Source organism: Pipistrellus hanaki (assembly GCF_964339955.1).
Source record: "Pipistrellus hanaki genome assembly, chromosome: X".
NCBI lineage: Eukaryota > Metazoa > Chordata > Mammalia > Chiroptera > Vespertilionidae > Pipistrellus > Pipistrellus hanaki.
This window is the reverse complement of record NC_140524.1, coordinates 44,850,762-44,877,875: the sequence shown is the minus strand read 5'-3', so window position 1 is coordinate 44,877,875 and position 27,114 is coordinate 44,850,762. Positions and strand designations below refer to the sequence as shown.

General features: G+C 40.4%; 1 protein-coding gene across 8 annotated transcripts in view; it reads left to right on the top strand.

Moving 5' to 3' along the window:
• TMEM164 (transmembrane protein 164) overlaps positions 1-27,114 on the top strand; it is a 240,633-nt gene that overhangs the window by 89,199 nt on the left and 124,320 nt on the right. For 7 of the 8 annotated variants that reach the window (XM_084870516.1, XM_084870512.1, XM_084870509.1 and 4 more), the window contains one exon: positions 3,010-3,059. The exons of the other annotated variant lie outside the window; for it this stretch is intronic. Coding sequence is in view for 5 of the 7 variants with exons in the window: in XM_084870512.1 (XP_084726638.1) it covers positions 3,010-3,059 (50 nt within the window). In the remaining 2 variants the exon portion in view is untranslated. The remainder of the gene's footprint in view (positions 1-3,009; positions 3,060-27,114) is intronic. 8 annotated transcript variants of the gene reach the window in all.

Genomic DNA, 27,114 nt, shown 5'->3' with positions numbered 1-27,114 from the left:
TACTTTTCTGGGCCTGGAGCTGAAACACAACTGAGGGCTAAATGTCATCTCTAGTTTGACCAAAACTTTGTCTCTGTGGTCAGCAGACCTGAGGCTATTCTCTGGCTCCCTTGTTCCTCCTCTCGGGCTGTCTAAACCACATAACTAGCAATATGAAAGGTCAGGGGTATCTAAACTGCATGTTCAATGACATATTAGGGGAGGAAATGTTACCCTTGGGGCGAGGTCCTAGTGTATAATAGTTGTTTTCTCAGTTTTGCCCATTGCTGGGTACCCGGGACTTTTGCTTTTGGCATTCCATACCTGGCCTATCGTTCCTGCTCTGCTTATGCCTAACTGCCTACTCTATTAGAATGAGATGGCCACATGAAAGTAACTGTTGGAAAACTTAGAGTCAAGAATAGATTAGCTGCCTCAAAAGAAGTTAGATCCATGATTGAATTGAGGGTAATATGACACCCTCCTGTGTTAGTACTGGAGGCTTGCTCCCTTCAGTAGGTTTCTGGGCTTCCGGTGTAGTGCTATCGTGAATGAGAACCAGCCACATGGAGCAATTATAGGGAAATCTTCCCCCCAAGAATCTGTTCTTCTTTTCTTGGCTGTGAGTGTAGAAAATTAAAAGTTAACTGTGGGACCCAGTGGTATACTTTTGCTTCTCTGTTTAGTATATTGGAAGTATCATAGGTATTTCAGAAGCTCAGGAAGGGTACTGGCATGCTCGTAGGAGACTCCAGAAGTACTGAGGACCTTTCCAAGGTGGCTGAGGGCCTCTCTCTGCTCTCTGTATACTGTGGTTTCTGAGTTTAGCCTGTGGTGGGTCAGGTACTGGGTAACTATGTGCAGCCTCCAACTTGGTCCCTTGCCTAAGGTGAGTAACTTTATTGCTGGTTCAGTGATAAAGACTACCAGCTTTGTTTCTTTCTTTCTTGGACTGCTCCAGAGGGTTGGGGTGGAGAGTTGGGATAAGTTCATGTTTGGGTGATTGAAATTCCAAGTCAACAATTCTTATCACAAGTCATTAAGGTAATATGTATTTCAGAAATCAAAATTTTTGAATTTTTAAAAGGCAATACAGTGCATGTAGAGTATTTTGCTACTCAAATAAACATTGCCAGTGGGGTCTGGAACAGCACCCCATAATCAAAATATATTACTTTATGGAAAATATGTTAATAGTCACTATAATTGTAATAAATAAAGTTTGTTAATTGCTTTAGCTCAGTTCAAATCATGTTTTACTACCAAATTAACATTGAAAAAATGGATTTAGAGAGCTTTTTATATTTGGTGACTGCTGATAAAGGATTGTGGACCTGTAATTGTCATTGGTTTTGCACTTTTAATCAAATTGACCCATGAAGGAAAGGCACGTTCTTGATGGATATTTCCTTGGAGGAGTTTTCTGATGAGGTATTGTGCAAGTAATGGGCTCCTGCCTATGTTTATCTCAAGATCTCTTCTCTTTTCTATTCTTCTATCTCTTTCTTTTGAGAACGATTCAAGTGGGTGTCTTTCTTATAGTTTTTTTTTTTTTTTTTAGTACCCTTTACTTCTAAATGTAGGCTCTGAGAGAACTGAAGAACCAAATGCTGAAGAATATGCATATGACAAAGCCAAACAAATCTATAATGTAGATAATCTGTATTAATAAATGCTCACAAGATAGGGAAACATATTGATGATTTTATAAATGGCACCATTAAATCACTATAGGTGAAAGAACTCCACAAATATGGGTTTCATTTTTTTATTAGTCCTTAGTCCTCCTGAATGTCTCTGACTTCAGGCCAAGGACAAACATTCAGCATATCTGGCTCCCAGGAGTGATTACTATTACTGGGGTTTTTATTAAATGTGCATATTCCTAAAGTCCCAGACTTCTGGAAACAACATTCTTAATGGATGAGCCCAGCAATTCACATGTTTAATAAGCGATATGCAGGGTTTCTCTGCCCTTTGGAGAACCAGTGTTTGGGTGAAGGTCAAACTGCCACAGCTTTGAAGCTTGTAATCCAGGCCCAGGTCAAATAAAGTAGCATGGGACTGATTTGTCTCTTAGGACAAGGTTCTTTTTGTTTGGTTTGACCTGTATGGAGAATAGAAGCACTTAGTTGTGCTTAGAAACTAACCAACCCAATGTGGGGGAGGAAAAATAAATTTTCGTCTACCCTTCCAGGGTTTTGACTGAAATGCCGTTGTTATAAAAGACACATCAACAAGAGAAGAACAAATAGATGTTGAATAAAATGTATACCTCTGGGAGAGAGCCAGGAAAACTGAGTAACTCCCTGAAACAGTCTAAGCCATCACCTTAAATACAATCTGTAGCTAAAGATGAAAGAAGATGTTGGGGGTAAGGATGAGGTTATGGGAGATGACCAGGAAAAACACAGTAAGTTGAATAAGGCTGTTATGCAGATTTAACTCCTTGCCTTCTACATGGAAGAGGTTCTAGAGATTTAGTCATCCTTCTCTTCATGGTCCTCAGAGGGGGGCATGCTTACAAATGGATATTTCCCTAATAAAAGTAAATGTCTCTTACTAAAGGGCAGCTTCTAGGCAGTTTTCAGAGCTCTTCCTGTGTCTGGTGTTTCTTAAACAACCACAGAATAGCCTAGAATAATCCTTATGCTAAAAAGAGAGATTTTGGGGAGGCAAATTCAAAAATCAAAATCAAAGGGAGGTATAGAGGTTTAGAGGAAGTGTTCCACAGGCTAAAAGGACCTAAAAATTCTCCATCTCCGAACCCCCAAACATTCATCCTCTCTCTCTCTCTCTTTCTATCTCTCTCTCTCTCTCCATACACACATGTAGATGCATATATGCATATGCAGACACAACCATATTTGGAAAACCACCTGCTTTTTAAAAATTTATATTACACTTTCTGTGTTAGAGTTGGTTAATTATTATTATTATTAAAGTAACATTGTCTCGCTGCATCTAGCATTTCTTTTAATAGTCATACTTCATTTTTAATAATCATACCTAATTCTTTTTCCATTACAGATTTTTCTCCTGGCCTGCCCTCCATGTCCGGGAGCTACCGTGGTCTTCAAGTAAGGGAAAATTGTTTTTTGCTCTCTTGCCACTGCTATTCAGACTGTTTTGTCTGTTTGATAACCTAGGATGTTCACATTTCTGTGAATATCTTAGACCTGCACTGCTTTGTCTCTGCGCATCCTAAGGGATAAAAGTCTGTGTAACAGGCAAATGTTGTATGTGGAGATTTTGTCAAGCCCTGACAAAGCCTTTTCAGCTATTTCTTGTAGTGGTGGTTTATGGCCAAGGCATGCCCCCTTGGAAGTTAGCCACCTTCCTAAACTTTCTCTCGAGAGTGAGCTGGGGTGCAGACATCTTCCCTCATTTCAGGTCACCGACATCTCTCCTTTCAAGAATCTTTTCATTGTGGTCTTGCTGCTCCACTGAAGATATGTCTTCACTTTGAAGGCTTTTGTTCTTGTGTTTTTATTCCCTTAAAGTTAAAATGAGGAAAGAAAAATATTACTTATTACAAATTCTAGCTTTCTTAAAAATAGCGAACATTAAATCCATTAAAGTGTATTTCAAGCAAATCATGTTTATCTGAAGGCAAGTTTGCTTTAGCAAAATTCTCAAAAGTCCCAGAACCCTCATTGTAACTGTGAGTTGTGGCCATCTCATTTATCAAGCCTTTTATTAGAGTTGCTAATGAGAAGCTAAATTGAAAAAATTAATTTCATCTCTTTTCTGCTGCCTGAGCCCCCATGTTGGAGCAGTTCCTGAGCACTGAAATGGCCACAGGCCAGAGGGAAGGGACAGGAAATAAAGAGCCCTGAAGATCCTTGGATAATTGAGAGTGGTGTAAATGGCTTTCTGATTTACTTAAGTCATTAAAGTGTTATGTAGGGGGACATATACCCTATTTGCTGCTTCAAATAGCTTCTTGGAATAGACACTTAGTCTCTTGGCTTTGGTGAGTAACTTTCTGCTAGATAAGAGGTAATGGATCCTGATTTCATGTATTTCCTACTTGGACAGCTCCTAAGCAGAAGGGGTATTTAACCTTGTTTCCTCCCTTGATTCCCCAAAACGACCTCAAATTTTTAGTGTGAAGTCTTCAAAGTAAAATGTATTAGTTTTATTTCATTATTATGAAAGTAATAATTCTCATGATAGAAAATATAGAGACACATAAAGAAGAAAATAAACATCACCCTTAATTCTTTCATTCAGAGATAAGATAATTTTGGTTATTTCTTTTCTTAATAAGGAGAGATCCTCTTTAGAATTTTTACTGTAATTTATAAACAATTCATTTTATATAACATTTTATACATAAACTACATAAATATGATTGCTGGATTTATTTTTTTATAGGTTCTTCCCCTCTCCCCTTTGTTTTGTTTGGTTCTTCTATTGATTTCAGAGAGGAAGGGAGGAGAGAGAGATAGAAACATCAATGATGAGAGAGAAACATTGATTGGCTGCCTCCTGCACACCCCCAACGGGGGATTGAGTCCACAACCAGGGCATATGCCCTGACCAGGAATCAAACCTGGAACCCTTCAATCTGCAGGCCGATGCTCTATCCACTGGGCAAAACCGCTAGGGCCGTGGTCGGCAAACTGTGGCTCGCAAGCCACATGCGGCTCTTTGGCCCCTTGAGTATGGCTCTTCCACAAAATACCGCAGCCTGGGCGAGTCTATTTTGAAGAAGTGGCGTCAGAAGAAGTTTAAGTTTAAAAAATTTGGCTCTCAAAAGAAATTTCAATCATTGTACTGTTGATATATGGCTCTGTTGACTAATGAGTTTGCCGACCACTGGGCTAGGACCTCTGTTTATCTTTCCATGCCATCCTTGCATACTACCAAACAAGTATGTATCCTTCCATATTTTTTTCATGCTTATATGTGTATATACACACACACCCTTATACACACAGACATTAACATGAGTTTTTGTTGTTTATTTTATAAAAATAGAATTTTATACATAATTTAATACAACTTGCCTTTTTAGAAACATCAATGATGAGAATCATTGATCAACTACCTCCTGCATGCCTCCCACTGAAGATCAAGCCCACAACCAGGGCATGTGCCCTGACTGGGAATCAAACTGTGAGCTCCTGGTTCATAGATCTACGCTCAACCACTGAGCCACGCCAGCTGGGCTGTCTAATATTCTTTTAAAACAAGGATGCACAAAATTTTACAGAGGCACAACAATTTATTTAGCCATTCTCCTATTAATGAACATTCACATTAGTTCTTTCCAGATTTCTGCCACTATAATCAATGCTGAAATGAACATCATTATGCATATGTCCTTACATACTACTGGTGCTACACACACACACACACACACACACACACACACACACACAAATTTATATATATTTGTTAATTATATGTCCATATTGATTTTAAAAAATAGGCCATTACAATTTACTTTTACCTTTTGTATGTAATATATGAGATTATTCATTTATTCATAATGCTACCAGCATAAGGTGTCATGGTTATTTTATAATTTTGATGAATAATGGATGAGTTTCCTTGGCTACTAATGCATTTTATTATTATATTATACTTTTTTACCCAATTAAATTTGCCTTTTGAATTGTCTGTTCATATTATTGGCCCATTCTTGTAGGTTATTTGTATTTTTCTTAATTTGTAAGACCTCCTTTAATATTTTTGATATTGCCCCTAAGTCTATCATCCTATATAATAAAGAGGTAACATGCAAATTGACCATCACTCCAGCACACAAGATGGCCGCTCCCATGTGGTCAAAGATGGTCACCCCCATGTGGACACAAGATGGCCACCACAAGATGGCTGGCATGGCAGGGCATTTGAGGGGGGACCAGGACTGCAGAGGAGGGCAGCTGGTGGGGACTAGGCCTGAAGGGGAGGGAAGTAGGGGGCAACCAGGCCTGCAGGGGAGGGCATTTGGGGGTGACCAGGCCAGCAGGGGGGAAGGCAGTTGGGGGAGGGGGAACCAGGCTGGCAGGGGAGGGAAGTTAGGGGCAACCAGGCCTACAGTGAGGGCAGTAGGGGGCAACCAGGCCTGCAGGGGAGGGCAGTTGGGGGGAACCAGGCTTGCAAGGGAGAGAGTCAGAGGGGACCAGACCTACAGGGGAGGGCAGGTAGGGGTGACCAGTATGGCAGGGGAAGGCAGTTAGGGGCAACCAGGCCTGCAGGGAAGGGTAGTTAGGAGCAATCAGGCTGGCAGGGGAGGGCAGTTGGTGGGGGCCAGGCCTGCAGGTGAGGGAGTTTGGGGTAACCTGGCTGTCAAGGGAGGGCATTTGGGGGTCACCAGGCCAGCATGGGAGGAAAGTTGGGGATGAACAGGCCTGCAGGGAAGGACAGTTAGGTGCAATCAGGCTAGCAGGGGAGCAATTAGGCATCAATCAGGCTGTCAGGGGTGTGGTTAGGGGGTGATAAGGCTGGCAGGCAGAAGTGGTTAGGGGCAATCAGGCAGGCAGGCAGGCCTGCAGTTGGGAGCCAGCAGTCCTGGATTGTGAGAGGGATGTCTGACTGCTCGTTAGGCCCAATCCCACTGGGGTCCCAGATTGGAGAGGGTGCATACTGGGCTGAGGGAAACCCCCACTTGTGCATGAATTTCGTGCACTGGGAACCTAGTTGTTAAAGATAATCTCTCCTAAATATGTATTTATTGGGTTTGCTGATGGTATATTTTTCCACATAATATTTTGTTCTTTCATATATAAATATGACTCTTATTCAATAGGTTCTGGTTTCTAGTCTTGGTTCAAACTGTTTTTTTAAAGGTAGATAACCAGTTATAGTGGCATAATATATCAAGTAATCCCTACTTTTTCTTATGAATGAAACTATCATCTTTGTCATCTTCTAAACGTTTTTTTACTTGAATTTATTGGACTAATATTGGTTAATAAAATTATATGAGTTTCAGGTGTACAATTCTATAATACATTACTGTATATTGTATTATATGTTCACCATCCAAAATTAAGTCTTTTTTTCATCACCATTTATCCCTTTATTACCTTCTTTTACCACCTGCCATCCACATTTCCCTATAATAATATACAGTAATCATCATACTGTTGTCTTTCTATGAGTTTATCTATTTATTTATTTTTTGCTTAATCCCTCCACCTTTTTCACCCAGCACCTAACACCCTCCCCTCTGACATTTGTCAGTCTGTTTTCTGTATCTATGAGTCTGTTTCTATTTTGTTTGTTAGTTTATTTTGTTCACTAGATTCCACATATGAGTAACATCATGGTATTTGTCTTTCTCTGACTGGCTTATTTCACTTACTATAATACTCTTCAGGTCCATCCATGCTGTCGCAAAGGTAAGATTTCATTCTTTTTTTACAGCCGCATAGTATTCCATTGTGTAAATGTACTGCAGCTTTTTTTTATCCACTCATCTACTAATGAGCACTTGGGCTACTTCCAAATCTTGGCTATTGTAAATAATGCTGCAATGAATATAGGGGTATACATATTGTTTCAAATTAGTGTTTAGGGTTCCTTTGGATATATTCCAAGAAGTGGAATCACTAGGTCATATGGCAGTTCCATTTTAATTTTTTTGAAGTAATTGCACACTGCTTTCCACAGTGGCTGCACTACTCTGCATTCCCTCCAACAGTGCATGAAGGTTCCTTTTTCTCCCCATCCTCCCTAATGCTTGTTGTTTGTTGATTTATTGATGACTGGTTTGAGGTGATATCTAATTGTTATTTTAATTTGCATTTAAAAGAACATTGGTTAGTGACATTGAGCATTTTTTCATATGTCTCTTGGTCATCTATATGTCCTCTTAGAGAAATATCTATTCAGGTCCTTTGTCCATTTTTTTTTTAATTGAATTGTTTTCTTTTTTGTTGTTGATTTGTATCAGTTCTTTATGAGTTTTGGATATTAACCCCTTATCAGATATGTCATTGGCAAATATGTTCTCCCATTCAGTAGGTTGTCTTTTCATTTTGGTGATGGTTTTCTTTTCTGTGTACAAACAACTTAGTTTGGTGCAGTTCTGTTTGTTTATTTTTTCTTTTGTTTTTGTTGTCTGCAGAAATATATCAGAAAAAAATATTGCTATGAGAAATGTCTGAGATTTTACTACCTATGTTTTATTCTAGAAGTTTTATGATTTCAAAACTAACATGAAAGCCTTTAATCCATTTTGAGTTTATTCTTGTGTATGATGTAAGAAGATGGTCCACTTTCATTTTCAGCATGTATCTGTACAGTTTCCAAAACCATTTTTTGAATATACCATCTATATCCCATTGTAAGTTCTTGCCTCCTTTGTCAAATATTAATTGGCTTGGGTTGATTTCTGTGTTTTCTTTTCTGTTCCATTGGTCTATATGCCTGTTTTTACGCCAATCCCAGGTTGTTTTGAGTACAGTGGCTTTATAGTGTAACTTGTTATCTGGTATTGTGATCCCTCCAACTTTGTTCTTCTTTCTCAAGATTACTGCAGCTGTTCAGGGTCTTTTTTTGGTTCCATATACATTTTTGGAGTGTTTGTTCTAGGTCTGTGAAATATGCTGTTGGTATTTTAATAGGGATTTCATTGAATCTATGGATTGCTTTAGGTAGTATGGACATTTTAATGATGTTGATGATTCTAATCCATGAAGATTAAATATGCTTCTACTTGTGTTTTCTTCCTTTTCTTTTTGAAATGTCTTATAATTTTCTGAGTATCAGTCTTTTGTATCCTTGGTTAATTTTTTTTTTTAAGAAGGTGTGAATAGAGCCCTGATCTGAGGCTGTATGTTGGATGTCAGGGTTCTAGCATCTTTAAATTGATTACAGAGAGGAAGGGAGAGGGAAAGAGATATAGAAACATTAATGATGAGAGAGAATCATTGATTAGCTGCTTCCTGCACATCTCCCAGTGGGGATCAAACCCGCAACCCAGGCATGTACCCCTGACCGGAATTGAACCCAGGACTCTTCAGTCTGCAGGCTGACACTCTATCCACCAAGTTAACCAGCCACGGCTCCTTGGTTAAATTTGTTCCTAGGAGTATTTATTTTTGTGTTGGTGGAATATTTCGGGTTTTCTATGTATAGTATCATGTTGTGCAAATAATGAAAATTTTACTTCTTCATTTCCAATTTGGATGCCTTTGATTTTTTTTTTCTTTTTGTCTGATTGCTGTGGCTGGGATTTCCAGTACTGTGCTGAATAAGAGTGGTGAAAGTGGACATCCCTGTCTTGTTCCAGATCTTAAGGGAAACACTTTTAGTTTTTGCCCATTGAGTATGATGCTGGCTGTGTGTTTGTCATATGGCCTTTTGTTTTGTTGAGATATGTTCCCTCTATTCCCATTTTGCTGTGAGTATTTATCATAACTGGGTGCTGGATTTTGAATGCTTTTTCTCTGTCTATTGATATGGTCATGCGATTTTTATCCTTCATTTTGTTTATGTGATATATCACGTTTATTGATTTGTGGATATTGTACCATACTTGCAGCCCAGGAATAAATACCAGTTGATCATGGAGTATGATCTTTTTAATGTATTGTTGGACCTGATTTGCTGATATTTTAGTGAGTTTCGTATCTATGTTCATCAGGGATATTGGCCTGTAATTTTCTTTCTTTGTATGTTGGTGGCATTTGTTAGCCTATTACTAGTATATTTAAATAGTTTCCATATTTACTTAGAAATATTTTTAAAGGTAATGAATGATGGCTTTATTTTGTCAAATGCTTTCTCAATGTTTGTTGATCACATTGATTTTTTTAAACATTAAAAGCAGATTTTTATTGATAAAATGCTGATTTTATCAAAGAAATATTGTCTTTTCTCACAAATATTGTATTTTATTTTTTAATTTTTATTGTTGAAAGTATTATATATGTCCCCTTCCCCCCTTCCATTGACCCCTCCCAACCTGCCCTTGCCCCCCCCCCCCCATGCCTTCATGACCCTATTGTCTGTGCCCCTGGGTAATGCATATATGCATACAAATCCTTTGGTTGAACTCTTACCCCGCCCCCTCACCCCTGCCTTCCTTCTGAGGTTTGACAATCTGTTCGATGCTTCTGTGTCTCTGGATTTATTTTTGTTCATCAAATTATGTTGCTCATTATATTCCACATATGAGTGAGATTATGTGATGCTTATCTTTCTCTGACTGGCTTATCTCACTTAGCATGATGCTCTTTAGACCCATCCATGCTGTTGCAACTGGTAAGAGTTCTTTCCTTTTTATAGCAGTGTAGTGTTCCATTGTGTAGATGTGCCACTGTTTTTTAATCCACTCATCTGCTGATGGGCATTTAGGCTGTTTCCAAATCTTTGCTATTGTAAATTGTGCTGCTATGAACATAGGGGTGCATCTATCCTTTCTTATTGGTGTATCTAGTTTATTGGGTTATATTTCTAGAAATGGAATCACTTGGTCAAATGGTAGTTCCATTTTTAATTTTTTTAGGAAACTCCATATTGTTTTCCACAGTGGCTGCACCAGTCTGCATTTTCACCAGCTAGATTTTTGTCTTTTTGTTTCCACTTAAGTTTTTGATACAGTGAATTATATTGATAGATGCATTACTAGAATTAGCCCTGCCTATCACAGTATATTATTAATTTGCTACATTGCTGGATTCTGTTTGTCAATCTTTGATGTAGAACTTGGCCTCATTGTTCATAATATTGGAGTCTTTTTATCATCAGGGTTAAAAATTAAAATTATGGTGGCTATGTAAAATGAACTGTAGAATGTGCCTTCATTTTCAGGTCTAGTATATTTAATTACTCTTAAAATTAGGTTTTTTAAAAGGTCACATAAAAAATATAAAACCCATCTGGTCTTAGTGCCTTCTTCAGTTGGTAGACTGTTAATCATTTTTCCAATCTAATATATCTATCTATCTATCTATCTATCTATCTATCTATCTATCTATCTATCTGGACTAAAAGACTGTTATGACACACTGACCACCAGGGGACAGACACTCAATGAAGGAACTGTCCCCTAGTGGTCAGTGTGCTCCCACAGCCAATCTCTTGCAGCCAATCAACCTCCTGCAGTCCCTCCCCCTGGCTGGCCATCCCCAATCAGCCCCGATTGCCCTGATCGCCAGCCAGGCCAAGGGACCCAACCCAAGCACAAATTTATACACTAGTCTATATATATAAAAGCCTAAGCAACTGAATGACTGAATGACCCGTTGACCAGTTGCTATGACGAGCACTGACCTCCAGGGGACAGACACTCAATGCACAGAATCGGGCTCTTTCCTGTCTGGATCGGGCCTGCGAGGATTGGACCTGTGGGGGTTGGGCTCCCTCTGTCTGGATCGGGCCTGTGGGGATCGGACTCCTTCCTTTCTGGATCGGGCCTGCAGGGATCAGGCCTATGGGGATCGGGCTTGCGGGGATCAGGCTTGTGGGGATTGGGCTCCCTCCTGACTGGATCGAGCCTCTGGGAATCAGGCAGAAACTGGTTCTCCAACATCCCCTGAGGGGTCCTGGATTGCAAGAGGGTGCAGGCCAGGCTGAGAGACCCCACTGGTGCACAAATATGTGCACTGGCCTCTAGTGTATTCTATGATAACTAGAGGCCTGGTGGAAGAAAATCGTGCACTCAGGGGGTCCCTCAGCCCGGCCTGCGCCCTCTTGTAGTCTGGGAGCCCTCAGAAAATGTCCAACTGATGGCTTAGGCCCGCTCCCAGTGGGGAGCAAGCCTAAGCTGGCAGTCAGACATCTTTTTTTAAAAATATATTTTATTGATTTTGTACAGAGAGGAAGGGAGAGAGATAGAGAGTTAGAAACATCGATGAGAGAGAGTCATCGATCAGCTGCCTCTTGCACACCCCCTACTGGGGATATGCCCGCAACCAAGGTACATGCCCTTGACCGGAATCGAACCCGGGACCCTTCATTCTCCAAGCCGACGCTCTATCCATTGAGCCAAACCGGTCTCGGCTGGCAGTCAGACATCTTAGTGCTGCTGCAGAGGAGGGAGAGGCTCCGCCACTGCTGCTGCACTTGCCAGACATCAGCCCAGCTCAGGGCTTCCGGCTGAGCAGTGCAACCCCTGTAGGAGCACACTGACCACCAGAGGGCAGCTTCTGCATTGAGTGCCTACCCCCTGGTGGTCAGTGCATGTCAGAGCGACCAGTCGTTCTGCCATTCGGTAGATTTGCATATTAATCTTTTATTATATAGGATTAGTCTATTCAAATCTTTATGGGTCAATTTTGTCATTTGTATTTTGCTGGGAAGTTACCCATATCTTCAAAGTTTAGAAATTTGTTGCCACAAGTTTAGTTGAGCGTGCAGTATCCTTTTATTTTATAATTTTGAAATTTATCATATTATTTATAACCCTCTATTCTTTCTACAGCTTAATTTGTTAATTTTTTGTTCTCTGTCTTATATTTTATATTTTAGTCAAATTAATAAGCACTTAATCTATTTTCATTTGCTTTATAGAATCTAGTTTTTATGTATTTATCATTGTTACTTTGTTATTTTTACTTAATTTTTGGCTTTTTTACTTTATTGATTTTTCTCTTCCTTTTTTATCTCTTAAGATTTATATTTATTCCTTTATTTTTGTCTTCTTTAATTATAGTTTTCTATTCTGCTTTCTTCACTTAATATGTTGTCACCATTTTAGTACAGATTTATCATGCAAATAATTTTTAAATTAAACTTTGTATTTTGAGATAATTAGATAACAAAATAAATACATCACATCATATCATAATATATATTTAGTTGTAAGAAAAATACTGAGATATCCCTTGTACCCTTTACCTAATTTCCTCCAGGGGTAACCTCTTGCAAACCTATAGCACAATATCACAACCAGGATATTGACATTGATAGAGTCAAGCACCAAACAGTTCCATCATTATTTTAATCTCTCCTGTTGATCTTTTAGTCACACCCACTACCTTCCCAGCTAACTCTGTCTCTAACTTCTGGCAACTAATATGTTCTCCATGTTTGTAAGTTTGCCATTTCAAGAATATTAAATAAATGGAACTATACAGTATGTCACCTTTGATATTGTCATTTTTTTAACTTAGCATAGTTCCTTAGAGATTCATCTAAGTTTTTACCACATGCATAATTTTAATGGGTATATATTATTCCATGGTATAGAAATACCACATGCAATGTGAAGTTAAAAGTCAGTATTTTAGAAAGTAGCTCTTAAAATGACTCCATCTTACAGTAGTGTAGCTTGTTACTATTTTCAAAATACTTGGTCTTCAATGTTCTCATCTAATCCTTCAAATAATGCTGTGAGATTATCCATATTATAAAAAAAAGCTGTTGAGGCCAAGATATATCCAATAACTGTTAAAGTTACATAGTGGCAGAGCAGGATTCTCATTCTTTCTTTCTTGCTAATGCTTGTATCAGGTTTACTGTGTTCCTAGGCACAGTGGGAATCACTTAACATGTATTATTTCATATAATCCTTCCAAAAAACCTAGGAAGATGGTGGCGCCCAGTCCCCTCAGCCCCACTGGGATGGCAAGCACGCAGCAAGGTGGGTCCAGCCATTCCTCACGTCTGCCTCTGGAGTCTCCCAGTCACCTCAGGCCCCCAACCACCCAGGGCTGGCCTAAAGCTCAGGCAAGCCTCAGATGGCTGCTGCCTAGCTTCCCAGGGCTGGCCCAAGGTGCAGGCAAGCCTCGGATGGTGGCTTCCCAGCTTCCCAGGGCTACCCAAGGCTCAGGTAGCTGGGGCTGGCTGAGGCTTGTACTGCTGGCAGTGGCAGCAGCAGAGGTGTAATGTGGTGTCACCTTCCCCTGATCACCAGGTCGCCTCCCACCCTTGAGGGCTCCCAGACTGTGAGAGGCTGAGGGACCCCCCCTCTAGTTTATTTATATTAAAAAAAAAGTTTTGTCATTTTGACGTATGTACATATGTGCTTTATGTTTTTTTATTGTTTATTTACCACAAGTAAAGGTCAGGAATTGTTATCTTTCTTTTAATTTTTTTTTTTTTACTGTTTCACTTCATTACTGCTGTGTATATGCTCCATGTGAGTGACATAGGTGCTTATGGAGGTGGATTCCGACTTACTACAAAAATCGCGTTACGTCGTGCTGTAGGAATGGATCTTCGACATAACCCAAGGACCTACTGTATATATCCACCTCTCTTATTTTTTCTGTTTACCCTTTACCATACCATCCATGCATGAATTTGTTTGCTTCCCAGATAAGCAGGAGCTGGCATGTTCTTCATTTTGTCATGCCAGTCACTGCAGGAAATGGGTATGGTGTGCCTAGCAGGCCTCATGACCCATGCTGGGCAGGAGCTAACAATTCTTTTTGGAGTGGGAAAGAGGTAGGATTCTCCAAAGAGTTCCCGTGGTGCTTTGGACAAGAGGAAATGACTATTCCCCAGTGTTTGGCTGGGTCACAGAATACTTCATTTATGTGCCCTTCAGTTGACATGTGAATTGCTAAGTCTGCTGCTAGAAAGGCTGCCTCAGAGGAAAACATGCTTTCAGAACATGGAGCTAAGATTGGAAGGGGTTCTACCTGGTCCACCACTATAGCAACCTTGGGCATGGTGCTCTTTTGATCTCTAGTAGCTCCAACTCTTAGAATTCTAGCCTGGCTGCCTTCGACTTCTGAAGGCCTCTTATCTTTCCTGTTCATGGCTCCTCGTCTGTACAGCTCTTATAGCATCATCAGAATTGCTTGTTTTGTTGTGTCTGTGCATGCAGTGCTATTTTGTGTCTGAATCTGAGCCATTTTAAAAATTCATTTGGCTATTTTGAGTGGTTCTTTAATGAACAGCTATCTCCAGCATCTTCAATATGAAAGCCACAAAATGATTTCCCTCACTTAGGTTTGAGTAAACCAATATATCCTTAGAAACTATTCTGTGCTTACTAATCTTGCTATTAACTTTGAAAAAAATGACCAGTTTAATAAAATTTCTTTAGATATTTGGCATGCATTTAGGGTAACATCTAGTATATTAAAAGGAAGGAGATTTAAAAAATATAGAATTACAGTCTAGGTAGAAATCCCATATCTTTGATTAAACTGAAAAATTGAGTTAAAAGTAGCTTTATTGGACTAGACCTAATTGTAATAGATTAGAGTAGGGGTGTCGAACTCAATCAGAGAAGGGGCCAAAATCTAAAATCCAGCCTAAATCGCGGGCCGAATGGTTTACTGAACAGTCATAAACTGACAATGTCATAAACTGACAGCGGAGTGCAGTGATGACAGCGCGGTGCGGGCCACATTGCAAAGCCTGGCGGGCTGGATTTGGCCCGCGGGCCTTGTGTTTGACACATGTGGATTAGAGCATGTAAATATTTTAATAACTACAAATATTATTTAATGCATAAACATTTTATTGATGAATGAAACCATAATATAATTTGTATTTAATCTTTCTGTTTAGATATTAGGTTTATAATTTAGGATTATCAAAATGGAAATCCATTCTTCTTAAATTTAGCTAAACATGGACAAACTTTAAGATAGAAAAAAAAAATTTAGTTTGCTTTACACATCTAACCATTTTATTTTACATTAACAGAATATTCAAGGAGAAAGCAGGTCTCAAAATTATGGGGATCAGAGATAGGGAGGAGATCAGAGATATCACTAATTTGAAGTGCTATCCCACCCTGGTACCCTGCTCAAGCAAAGCAGGATATCCAGACACTGATTGATACATGTTTTCTGTGGGCTAATTCACAAATCCAAGAGGGTCCTAACACTTTTGTTATTTCTGAGCAGTTTAGAAACACTGTGATACTTAGCATCCAGGTAAAATTAAATACTTCTTCTGAGATTTAAAAAAGTTATCTGTCTCAATTACTTTTAGGAAACATACCCAATCCCATAATATGAACCAGCCTGCCTCATGGGTTCTTAATAATAAATAAGATTTCCTTTTGTAAACCTAAGGGAGAAGAAAGAGGATGGTGTTGCAGTGTAGCCAGGTATTCCTCAGTTCCCCCAATATCTCCCTGGTGTCTTTTCTTTTTCCCCCTCCTTGCCTTTTTCCTAAGTTTTTTCCCCCTTCACATTTTATTATAGAAAGTCCTAAACACATATATATTATGCTTATTATTCATTATATATATTTAAACTGTGATTTGTCATTTCATGTTCTCTGCCCAGTTTTTATATAGGGGTGTTTCTCTTCTTGTGGATATGCATGCATTGTCCACATGTAAAGAGTATTAATTATCACATTTGCAGTAAATATTTTCCCAAGAATGCCTTCCAATTTGTTGACAATGCTTTTAATATAAATTTTACCTTTTATTGCTTAAATTGATAGGTTTGCAAGGCATATTCAGATTGTGGTAACTTCTTCTTATGATTTTATGCTTGAAGACTTTAGGACTTTTCACATTCTGAGATCAGATACATGATCTAGCTTTAAATTATTTAAAAAATATGTAGCCAACAACTTATTTAAAATTCATTTTGTAGATATTATGAGGTAGGAATATAACATATTTTCCCAACATTTTCATTTATTTGAGCATTGTTTATTGAATGTCAATTTCCCTATGATTATTTTTTTTAAAATATATATTTTATTGATTTTTTTTATAGAGGAAGAGAGAGAAATAGAGAGAAACATCGATGAGAGAGAATCATTGATCGGCTGCCTCTTGCACGCCCCCTACTGGGGATGTGCCCGCAACCAAGGTACATGCCCTTGACCGGAATCGAACCTGGGACCCTTCAGTCCGCAGGCCGACGCTCTACCACTGAGCCAAACCGGTTTTGGCGATTATTGATTTTATATTTTTATCATACATAAATTCTTATATATGCTAGGATTTATTGGGGGTGGGTTTGTTGTACTAGTACAATGGTCAGCAAACCGCAGCTCGTGAACCACATGCGGCTCTTTGGCCCCTTGAGTGTGGCTCGGCATTAGAAACACTTCTTCAAAATAGACTCACCCAGGCCAAAAACTGACTTCTGCACATGGGCCACGAAGTTTCAATTGCCCTGTATGTGTGCGCCCGCACATGGTATTTTGTAGAAGAGCCACACTCAAGAGGCCAAAGAGCCTCATGTGGCTCGTAAGCCGCGGTTTGCTGACCACTGTACTAGTACTTTGATATCTCTGTTAAGTTCTGTGACAGTCAGCCTAGCCAGCCCAAGAGATAAGGACTCTGGAGACAGACCAGACCAGAGAGGAAAAGTTTAATAAAATAAAGTCAGTTGTAACTCAGTGCCTGGAATTCCTTTGTAGTAAGACATGCAAACCTCCCTCCAGATCTGGCTGGGAAATTGGGGTCATAAAAATCCGCAGCTCTCCACCAGTTTCATACTATTGTCTTTACAACAATTAGCAGGCCACATTTCTCTTTGCCAATCTCCCCAGGTTTTTGCTTGACCCACCATTCTTTCATTTCATTTATTTATTTATTTATTTTAAATTGTTGAAAGTATTACATATGCCCACCTTTTCCCCCATTGGCCTCTCCCAGCCGGCTCCGCCCCTGACCCCAGGCCTTTGCCACCCTATTGTCTGTGTCCCTGGATTATGCATATATGTATACAAGTCCTTTGGTTGATCTCTTCCCACTTGCCCACCCTCACCTGCCTTCCTTCTGAGGGTTGACAGTCTGGTCAATGATTCCATGTCTCTGGATCTATTTTTGTTCCTCAATTTATGTTGTTCATTATGTTCCACATATGGGTGAGATCATATGATACTTCTCTTTCTCTGGCTTATTTTGTTTAGCATAATGCTCTCCAGGTCTATCTATGCTGCCTCAAAAAGTAAGAGATCCTTCTTTTTTTACTGCTGCAAAATATTCCATGGAGTAAATGCACCACAGCTTTTTTAACCATTCATCTACTGATGGGTACTTAGGCTGCTTCCTGATCTTAGCTATTGTAAATTGTACTGCAATTTGCATAGGGTGTTTCAGGTTTCTTCGGATATATTCCTAGAAGTGGGATCACTAGGTCAAATGGCAGTTCCATATTTACTTTTTTAAGGAAACTCCATACTGTTTTTCCTTAATGGCTGCACCAATCTACATTGCTACCAGCAGTGCACTAGAGTTCCCTTCTTTCCACATTCTCCCCAAAGCTTTCATTTGTTGACTTGTTAATAGTAGCCCATTCTGATAGGTGTGCGGTGATACCTCATTGTTGTTTTAATTTCCATCTCTCGGATGATCAGTGACTTTGAGCATTTTTTCAAATGTCTTTTGGCCATCTGTATGTACACTTTGGAGAAGTATCCATTTAGATGTTTTCCCATTTTTTTAATTAGCTTGTTTGGCTTCCTTTTGTTAGGTTTTATGACTTCCTTATATATTTTGAATATTAACTCTTTATCACATGTATCATTACATATCATGTAATATGTTCTCTGATACAATGGGCTCCTTTTTCATTTTGTTGATAGTTTTTTTATTGTGCAGAAGCTTTTTATTTTGATGTAGTCCCATTTCTTTATTTTCTTCTTTGTTTCATTTGCCCTAGATATGTCAGCAAATATAGCTACAAGAGATGTCTGAGATATTGTTGCCTATGGTTTCTTCTATGATTTTTGTGGTTTCACGTCTTACATTTAACTCTTTTATCTATTTTTAGTTTATTCTTGTGTATGGTGTAGGTTGATGCTCTAGTTTCATTGTTTTGCATGTATCTGTCCAATTTTGCCAACACCATTTATTGAAGAGACTATCTTGACTACATTGTATGCTCTTGCCTCCTTTGTCAAATATTGGGTGTAATGGCTTGGGTTGATATCTGGGGTCTCTATTCTGTTCCATTTATCTATATGCCTATTTTTGTGCCAGTACTAGGCTGTTTTGATTACAGTGGCTTTGTAGTATAATTTGATATCTGGTATTGTGATCTCTCCAAATTTGTTCTTTCTTAAGATTGCTGCAGCTATTCAGGGTCTTTTTTGGTTGCATATAAATTTTTGGAGTATTTATTCTACATCTGTAAAATATGCCATTGGTAATTTAATACAAATAGAATTGAATCTATAGATTTCTTTGGGCAGTATGGACATTTTAATGATATTAATTCTACCAAACCATGAACATGGTATATTCTTCTACTTGTTTATATCTTCCTCTCTTTTTTCAACATCCTATAGTTTTCTGAGTACAGGTCTTTTACCTCCTTGGTTAAGTTTATTCCTAGGTATCTTAATTATCTTTTTTGCAATGATAAATGGGATTATTTGTTTAATTTCTCTTTCTGAGAAATCATTATTGGTGTATAAAAATGCCATGGATTTCTGGGTTCTTATTTTGTATTCTGCTCCATTGCCATATTCCTTTATTAAATCTAGTATGGGTTTTTTTGGTGCAGTTTCTAATGTTTTCTATGTACAATATCATGCCATTTGCGAATAATGAGAGTTTTACTTCCTCCTTTCCAGTTTGGATGCCTTTTATTTCTTTTTCTTCTTGTCTGATCGCTGTGGCTAGGACTTCTGGTACTATATTGAATAAGAGTGATGAAAGTGGACATTCCTGTTCTTAGGGGAAATGGTTTTAGTTTTTGCCCATTGAGTATGATGTTGGCTGTTGGTTTGTCATATATGGCCTTTATTATGTTCAGGATAGATGCTTCCATTCCTACTTTGCCTGAGAGCTTTTATCAAAAATGGATATTGGATTTTATTGAATGCTTTTTCTGCATCTATTGATATGATTATGTGATTTTTGTTTTTCAATTTGTTTATGTCATGTATCACATTTATTAATTTGTGAATATTGTACCAGCCTTGCTTCCCTGGAATAGGTCCAACGTGGTCATGGTGTATGATTTTTTTAATATATTGCTGGATCCAGTTTGCCAATATATTATTGAGGATTTTAGCATCTATGTTTATCAGGGATATTTGCCTGTAATTCTCTTTCTTTTAGTGTCTTTATCTGGTTTTGGAATGAGGATAATGCTAGCCACATAAAAAGAGTTTAGTTTTTCTTACTCTTGGGTTTTCTGAAATAGTTTGAAGAAGATAAGTGTTAGTTCTTCTTTGAATGTTTAATAAAACGCCTCTGTGAAGTTGTCCTGACCAGGGTTTTTGTTTGCTGGGAGTTTTTATTATTATTATTATTATTATTATTATTACTGCTTCCATTTCCTCAATTATTATTGACCTATTCAGGTTCTTTGCTTCTTCCTGCTTCAGTTTTGGAAGATCGTATTTTTCTAGGAACTTGTCCATTTCATCTACGTTGTCCACCTTCTTGCCATATAGTTTCTCTTTGTATTTTCTTACCATCCTTTGTATTTCTGTGATGTTAATTGTTACTTCATTGCTCTCATTTCTTATTTATTTGGGTCCTCTTTCTTTCTTTCTTTCTTTCTTTCTTTCTTTCTTTCTTTCTTTCTTTCTTTCTTTCTTTCTTTCTTTCTTTCTTATTCTTTCTTTCTGAGATACATCAATCTTATGTATCTTCTCTGAGAACCAGCTCTTGGTTTCATTGATATATATGTTTTTTAGTTTCTATGTCATTTATTTCTACTCTAACATTTATTATTTCCTTCCTTCTACTTATTCTGGACTTAGTTTGTTTTGTGCCATTATTTCTTCAAAAACGTTCTCTATCCCTTTCTCCTCCTGCCTCTTTGGCACTCCTGTTGTCCTAACAGCTCCTTTAAGCGGTCCTCCTGTTTTTTAATTTTTTTTGTTCTCTGATTGAGTGATTTTTTTTTCTACCCTGTCTTCTAATTCACTGATCCAATCTTCAGCTCCCCCTAATTTGCTGTATATTCCTTCCACTGTGTTCTTTATTAGTACTGTGTCATTATTCATAGTTACGATATCTTTTCTCATGCTGTTGAGCATCTTTGCTATCATTATCCTGAACTTTAAGTGTAATAAATTTCTTATTTCCATTTCATTTAGTTCTTCTGGAGAACTCTCTTGTTCTTCTGTTTGGGACTTACTTTTTTTTTTGTCTCCTCATTTTGGCTGTCTGAGTTTGTGTCTATGTATTAGGTAGATCTGTTACACCTCCCAATCTCTAGTGCAGGATAGTGTCAATCACTGTTTCTGACCATCCCTGATTACCCTGTTTGGAGCTATCAGTAATCCACAGTTTGTGGCTCCCTCTGCTGTGGCTGGATATTTTTGGAAAGCACCAAGATGGGTACCAAGGACTGCTTTTCCAACCACTGGGCCCTGAATTAGAGTGGGCAAAGACTCAAAGCCTCCAGAGTCCCACCTATGCCTGCAGTCTGATTATATTCAATCTTTTTTAAATTTTTTAAATTTTTTTTATTAAATTATTACCTGTGTATATATTTTAACATTGCCCCCCCTCCCATACATACCCTCCCTCCCCAGAGTTTTATGTCCATTGGTTGTACTTATATGCATGTATACAAGACCTTTGGTTGATCTATTATCTCCCCCAGATCTCCCTCCCTACCTGCTGTAATTTGACAGTCTGCTTGTTGCTTTACTGTCTCTATATCTATCTTTTGGTTCATCAGTTTATAATGTTCTTTATTATCCATAAATGAGTGAGGTCATGTGGTGTTTCTCTTTCATTGATTGGCTTATTTCACTCAGCATGATGTTCTCCAATTCCATCCAGGTTGCTGCAAATGAGGAGAATTCCTTTTTTTTTTTTTAAATGTATTTTATTGATTTTTCACAGAGAGGAAGGAAGAGAGATAGTTAAAAACATCGATGAGAGTCATCGATCAGCTGCCTCTTGCACGCCCCCCACTGGGGATGTGCCCACAACCAAGGTACGTGCCCTTGACCAGAATCGAACCCGGGACCCTTCAGTCCACAGGCCGACACTCTATCCACTGAACCGAACCAGTTTTGGCAAGAATTCCTTCTTTTTTATGGCAGGATAGTATTCCATTAGGCTGTTTGTTATTTTCAGTCTCTTAATAGGCCTCAGAACTTCACAGGGTGGGGCAAGTGATTTTTCAATAGGGTAGGACAACTGCCTTCCTCCCAGGTGAAAATTTCCTAAATAGCAAATATCTGCCAGAGAAAGATGTCCTCCACAGCTTGAGGGAATGACTCAGGACAGGAACCTGGAATGTGTGCTTCCAAAATCAAATCCCAGGGCCCTCAACCCTGACTTCCACTCACACTGATCCAGTCCACTCTGACCTCCCTCTGCCAGAACCCAAGATGAGTGGCTGCACATGTAGTTTTGTGCATTGGCCCTTTAAGAGGGTGCCGGCATTTTAAGCTGTCACTCCCAGGCAGACAGCAACCCTGCTGTTTTTCACAACCAGGTGTTCTGTAGGGACCTTTTTCAGTTCTGGTGCTCTGTGTTGGGGAGCCCAGCTTGGTGTTTAGACCCCAGAGTTCTGAGTGGGAATCCCCCACAGCTGAGATGTCCCTCCAGAACTTCAGCTGCTGTCTGTGGAAGCCTGGCCAACCATTTCATGCCTCTGCACTTCCTACCAGTCTCTATGCCATCTCTACTTTCTGTTCTTGGTTATCAGGGTTCTCTTCATCTAGTATTCAGCTGATAATTGAGGATGGTTCTTCTGTATTTTAATTGTAATTCCAGTTTGCTCCTGGGAGTGTGTCAGTATAGAGCCTGTGCATGTGTCCACAAGGGTGGCTGCCTCCCAATGTGAATTTTAATTTGGCTGCTATAATATTAATAGCTTTGTAATTCCTTCTTGTTTTGATGAATTATCTTTTTACTCCATTTTGTTATCTTTTCTATTTTTTATTTTCTAAATTTTTGTCTTTCTCAATATGTTTTATTCTAATGGCTTTCTATACCTGTTTTTATAGTGTTCATGTTTTCCTGTATCCTATTGAAGATGCAGTTTTCTAAAATATTTATTCTGGTTCAGACACTAAATCTAGACTTTTGTGCTTCCTCCAAGTCCATTTCTCTTCTCAGCCAGAAATTTTCATAGAAACCATACTGTTTTGGAGCACATTTATGCATTTTTAAAGTATGATTTATTTATTATTTGTCAAATAGAGGTCATGTGGATTGCATTTTATTCTTCTCATGTTTTCATTGGTATTGGTTAAAACCAATTTTCTGCTCCACTGTTAGCTGGAAGGTTGATGCACATAGATTCTTTCCCTATTCCCAGGGTCAGGCTTCACCTCGTGTGTTCTGTTGGGTTCATATGGAATCACTTACTCTCCCTATAGTGCTAGGTTCTCTGATATTCCAAACAGATAAAGTATGTGGAAAAAATACAATATCCCTCATGAATTGCTACCTGACTTTTACTGGCAAAATCTCCCACTGCCAGAATTCAATGCAACAGCACCAATGCTATAACATCAGCCCTTTTGATTTGTGGGTGTAGAAGTCTCCAAATAGATGGAGACCAGTTTGGAAATTGTTGATTTCCTTTGCAAGCAAAGTAGTAGCCCTGTAAGTGGAGATAGGGTTGTCCAGTTTGCTGGTTCCTAGATGATGAACTCTTTTCCCCCCCAGATGATGAACTTTTGATTTCTAAGCTATGAGGCTGAGATTGGCTAAAGGACTCAGTGCCTTTCTGTTATCAGCGAGAGTGGGCTTTCTGGGTGCTGCTGGAATAAGAATTTTGGAGGCCGCCGTGGGAGAATGAGATATTATAGAAAGCATGATTTCTGTGGAATTATACCCCTGAGTTACCAAGGTCCTATTTTCTTTTGTCCTTCCAGAGAAAAAGCATAGCTGTGGCTTCAACAGAGCTAGGATCAAAGCCAGTGTCCTGAGTTGCCACTCCATGTTGGAACACAGATTCAGTCCAACATAAGACTGGTTTAGTTTGTGTTCCCTACTGCAGTCCATCAGTTCATTGCTTATGGGGTCTTCAGGGCTATATGGCTATGGAGGGAACACTGGCAAGCACAAGAGAGCCACCAGAGCCCAGAGCTTCAAGAGCCAAGAGAGGAAAAAGAGTGAACTCTTTTGTCTTGGATTATGTATTTCCAGATTTTCATGCCGTTAGTGACCTTGCCCACTCTGGCCAATGATCTCTGTTCTCAGGTTTGATTGATACTTTCCCTACTTCACTCTGACTTTCTGTGCCTGTGCCCATCTTCTCCTTTGTCCAGTCCTTTCCCCCGGCAACTGGTGGTTCCCTGGGAAGTGCACAGCTGCAGCTTCCTGGTGAAGCTGCCCAAATGGCCATGCTTATAATGCCTAGCCTCCTTTTTGCTGCTCTCCTGTTATTAATATCTTGCTAATTACAATGGTATAATTTCTATCTTATTTTAGATTTCTCCTGCACAGATTGCTCTTTTCTCATTTCAGCATTAGCCTTGTTGTTAATGGAGATTTCTCCCAGATTCTCATAATAGGATGACTGTCAATCTAAGTTTTCAGTGATTTGGAGATTTTTATCTTTTCCTGTATCTTTGTAGATATTTCAGTGGAAAGCTGGGAGAGGCAGTGTTAGTAGCTGTTAGCTAAGTGCCCTTTTAAACTAGAAGTTGATTGTTTATATGCATTTAGAGCAGAGATTAGCAACCTTTTTCTGTAAAGGACCAGATAGTAAATATTTTGTAAGTTGTGGGTCATATGATCTCTGTTTTAACAACAAAACTGTTATTGTAACAGGAAATCAGCATAGAAAATATGCAAATGAATTAGTTTGGCTGTGTTCCAATAAATATTTGTATTCACAAAAACAGTAGGACCAGATGAAAAAGTTCTGGAGATGGATGATGGTGATTGTTGTACAACAATGTGAATATACTTAATCTCACTGAGCTATAGACTTCAAAACTATTAAGGTGGTAAACTTTTTGTTATGCATATTTTACCACCCCCACCCAAAAAATAATAGGAAACCCATATTTGCTAAAGGGTAGAGTAGTTAGAGGATCCAAGATGGCTGCACAGGTAAACACCTAACCACAGCCGCACACAACAATTTCAATGGAATACAACTAAGATATAAAATGGACATTGCCCAGAGCTACAGGTAGTTGACTGACTGAAAATTCTACAACAAGAAGGAAAGAGAAAACCAGAAGGAAAATCAGAGGAGCTGAAAAAGCCTAAGGTACGGAGATGCTGCGCGCGAGTGTGCACACGCAGAGAGGACTGAGCCAGAGAGGAGGAGAAGGCTGGGTGCCTGCCTGGCGTTCCCTAGCAGGAAGGAAATAAAAGCCCCGGACTGGGCTGAACCCCAGAACCGGCAGCGCTGAGCTCCAGTTCTGGGCCAGACCCTGGGGACCCAGGCTCAGGCAGGGGGAGACGGGGCTGTGAGGCAGAATCCCAAGGGAGCCGCGAAAATCGGAGCCCCGGGAGTCGCTCACATTGCTCGCAGAGGACGGAATGTTGACTCTGATGCTTGATTGCCCTGGCGGGAAGGAAACAAAAACTCTGGCTGTGCTGAGCCCCAGTTCCGACTGCTCTGAACCCCAGTTCTAGACCAATCCCTGGGGACCCAGGCTCAAGCAGAGGGAGACGAGGCTGTGAGGCGGAATCCCAGGGGAGCGGCGAAAGGCGGAGCCCCCGAAGTCGCGCACATTGTGCACAAAGGAAGGAATGTTGACTCTGATGCTAGATTGCCCTGGTGGGAAGGAAACAAGAGCTCCGGCCGTGCTGGGCCCCAGTTCCCACTGCTCTGAACCCCAGTTCTAAGCCAGACCCTCGGGACCCAGGCTCTAACAGAGGGAGACGGGGCTGTGAGGTGGAGTCCCAGGGGAGCGGCGAGGGGCAGAGCCCCCGGAGTAGTGCACATTGCGCGCAGAGGACAGTCTGTTGACTCTGATGCTAGACTCCCCTAGCGGGAAGGAGAAAAAAGCTCCAGACTGGGAGGAACGCGATGAGGAGCAGGAGCTGCTGCCGGACACTGGCCAGCCAGGCACCGGCAAGGATCCGGGCGACGGAGCCCCCGGGATTGGGGTTGGGGGGCGCTGGGCCCTCGACCGCTGATTGCAGGCCACGGAGCCGAGGCTGGGGGCTGCTTCCTGGGCGGCGCTGACCCTGGCAACAGGCTGAAGCTGCTCAGGAGGCCGCGGAGAACAAAGGGGTGCCTCAGGCCAGCCTGCTGAGCTTCCAGGATGAGGAGGAAGAAACTGAAGAAGTTTTCAATGTTAAGAAATCAAGTTATAGCAAAAGATAGTAAAATTACTTAAGAAAGAATACAAAGAAGATCTTGAAAAATCGAAGACTAAGACAGAACTCAACTCAGCAGCCAACATTGCAACATAAATGCGTTAAAAAAACAAAAGGACAGAATGTTGGAACGGTGGTGGCCAGGCCCAGAGTGGCCAGGCCCAAGGCAGTGGCAGTCGGGCCTGGAGCAGCAGCAGCCAGAACCAGAGCAGCAGCAGCCAGGCCCGGAGCAGCCAGACCTGGGGCAGTGGCAGCCAGGCCTGGGGCGGAGGCGGCCAAGCCCAGGGTGGCCAGGCCAGGAGCACCCAGGCCTGGAGCAGCTGGGCCCGGAGCGGCCGGGCCCAGAGCAGCCGGGTCCGGAGCAGCCGGGCCCAGAGCAGCAGCAACCAAGCGCGGAGCAGCCAGGCCGGGAGCGCCCAGGCCCAGAGCAGCAGCAGCCAGGCCTGGAGCAGCAGCAGCCAAGCCCGGAGCAGCAGCAGCCAGGCCAGGAGCGGCAGTGGCCAGACCCGGAGCAGCTGATTGTGGAGCAGACTAGAGCAACAGAGGCCGGGCCCGGAGCAGCCAGGCCCAGAACAGCTCGCTCCTCGCCTGCCCACGCCCCAGGGCTGCCTCTCAGACATGGCTGGAAACTTTTGCGGGAACTTGAGGGTCTGCTGAATCAAGTGATGAAGGCTTAGATCTGGATGTGTTGAGTTAGTATAGCGCTGGGGTGTTGATCTGTGAGTGCCTTGTGTGGGGTCTGGATGAGGTTGGTTGACCTATTTGGAAATGTCTTTTGTGTGAAGTGTATCCTTGGGCATGTGGAGGTATTATTGATTTGAGAAAATGCTAAGTAACTGATTTACTATCTGAAAAATTTAAAGTTCTGAAAGTTTAGGATCTCTTGCCAAAAAGAGGTTTTAAAGCTAACACCTTAATTTTAATGGAGAAAGGGGAGGACAAGCCCTTCCCACCCAGAACAGGTAATCCAATTCCAACCAGCAGCTATCTTTAAAAAATGTGTTCATTTACATTTGAATGGATACACCTTTTGATAGCCTAAGGGCAAGTTTACATGTAAACAAGTTTGCTTCTCAATT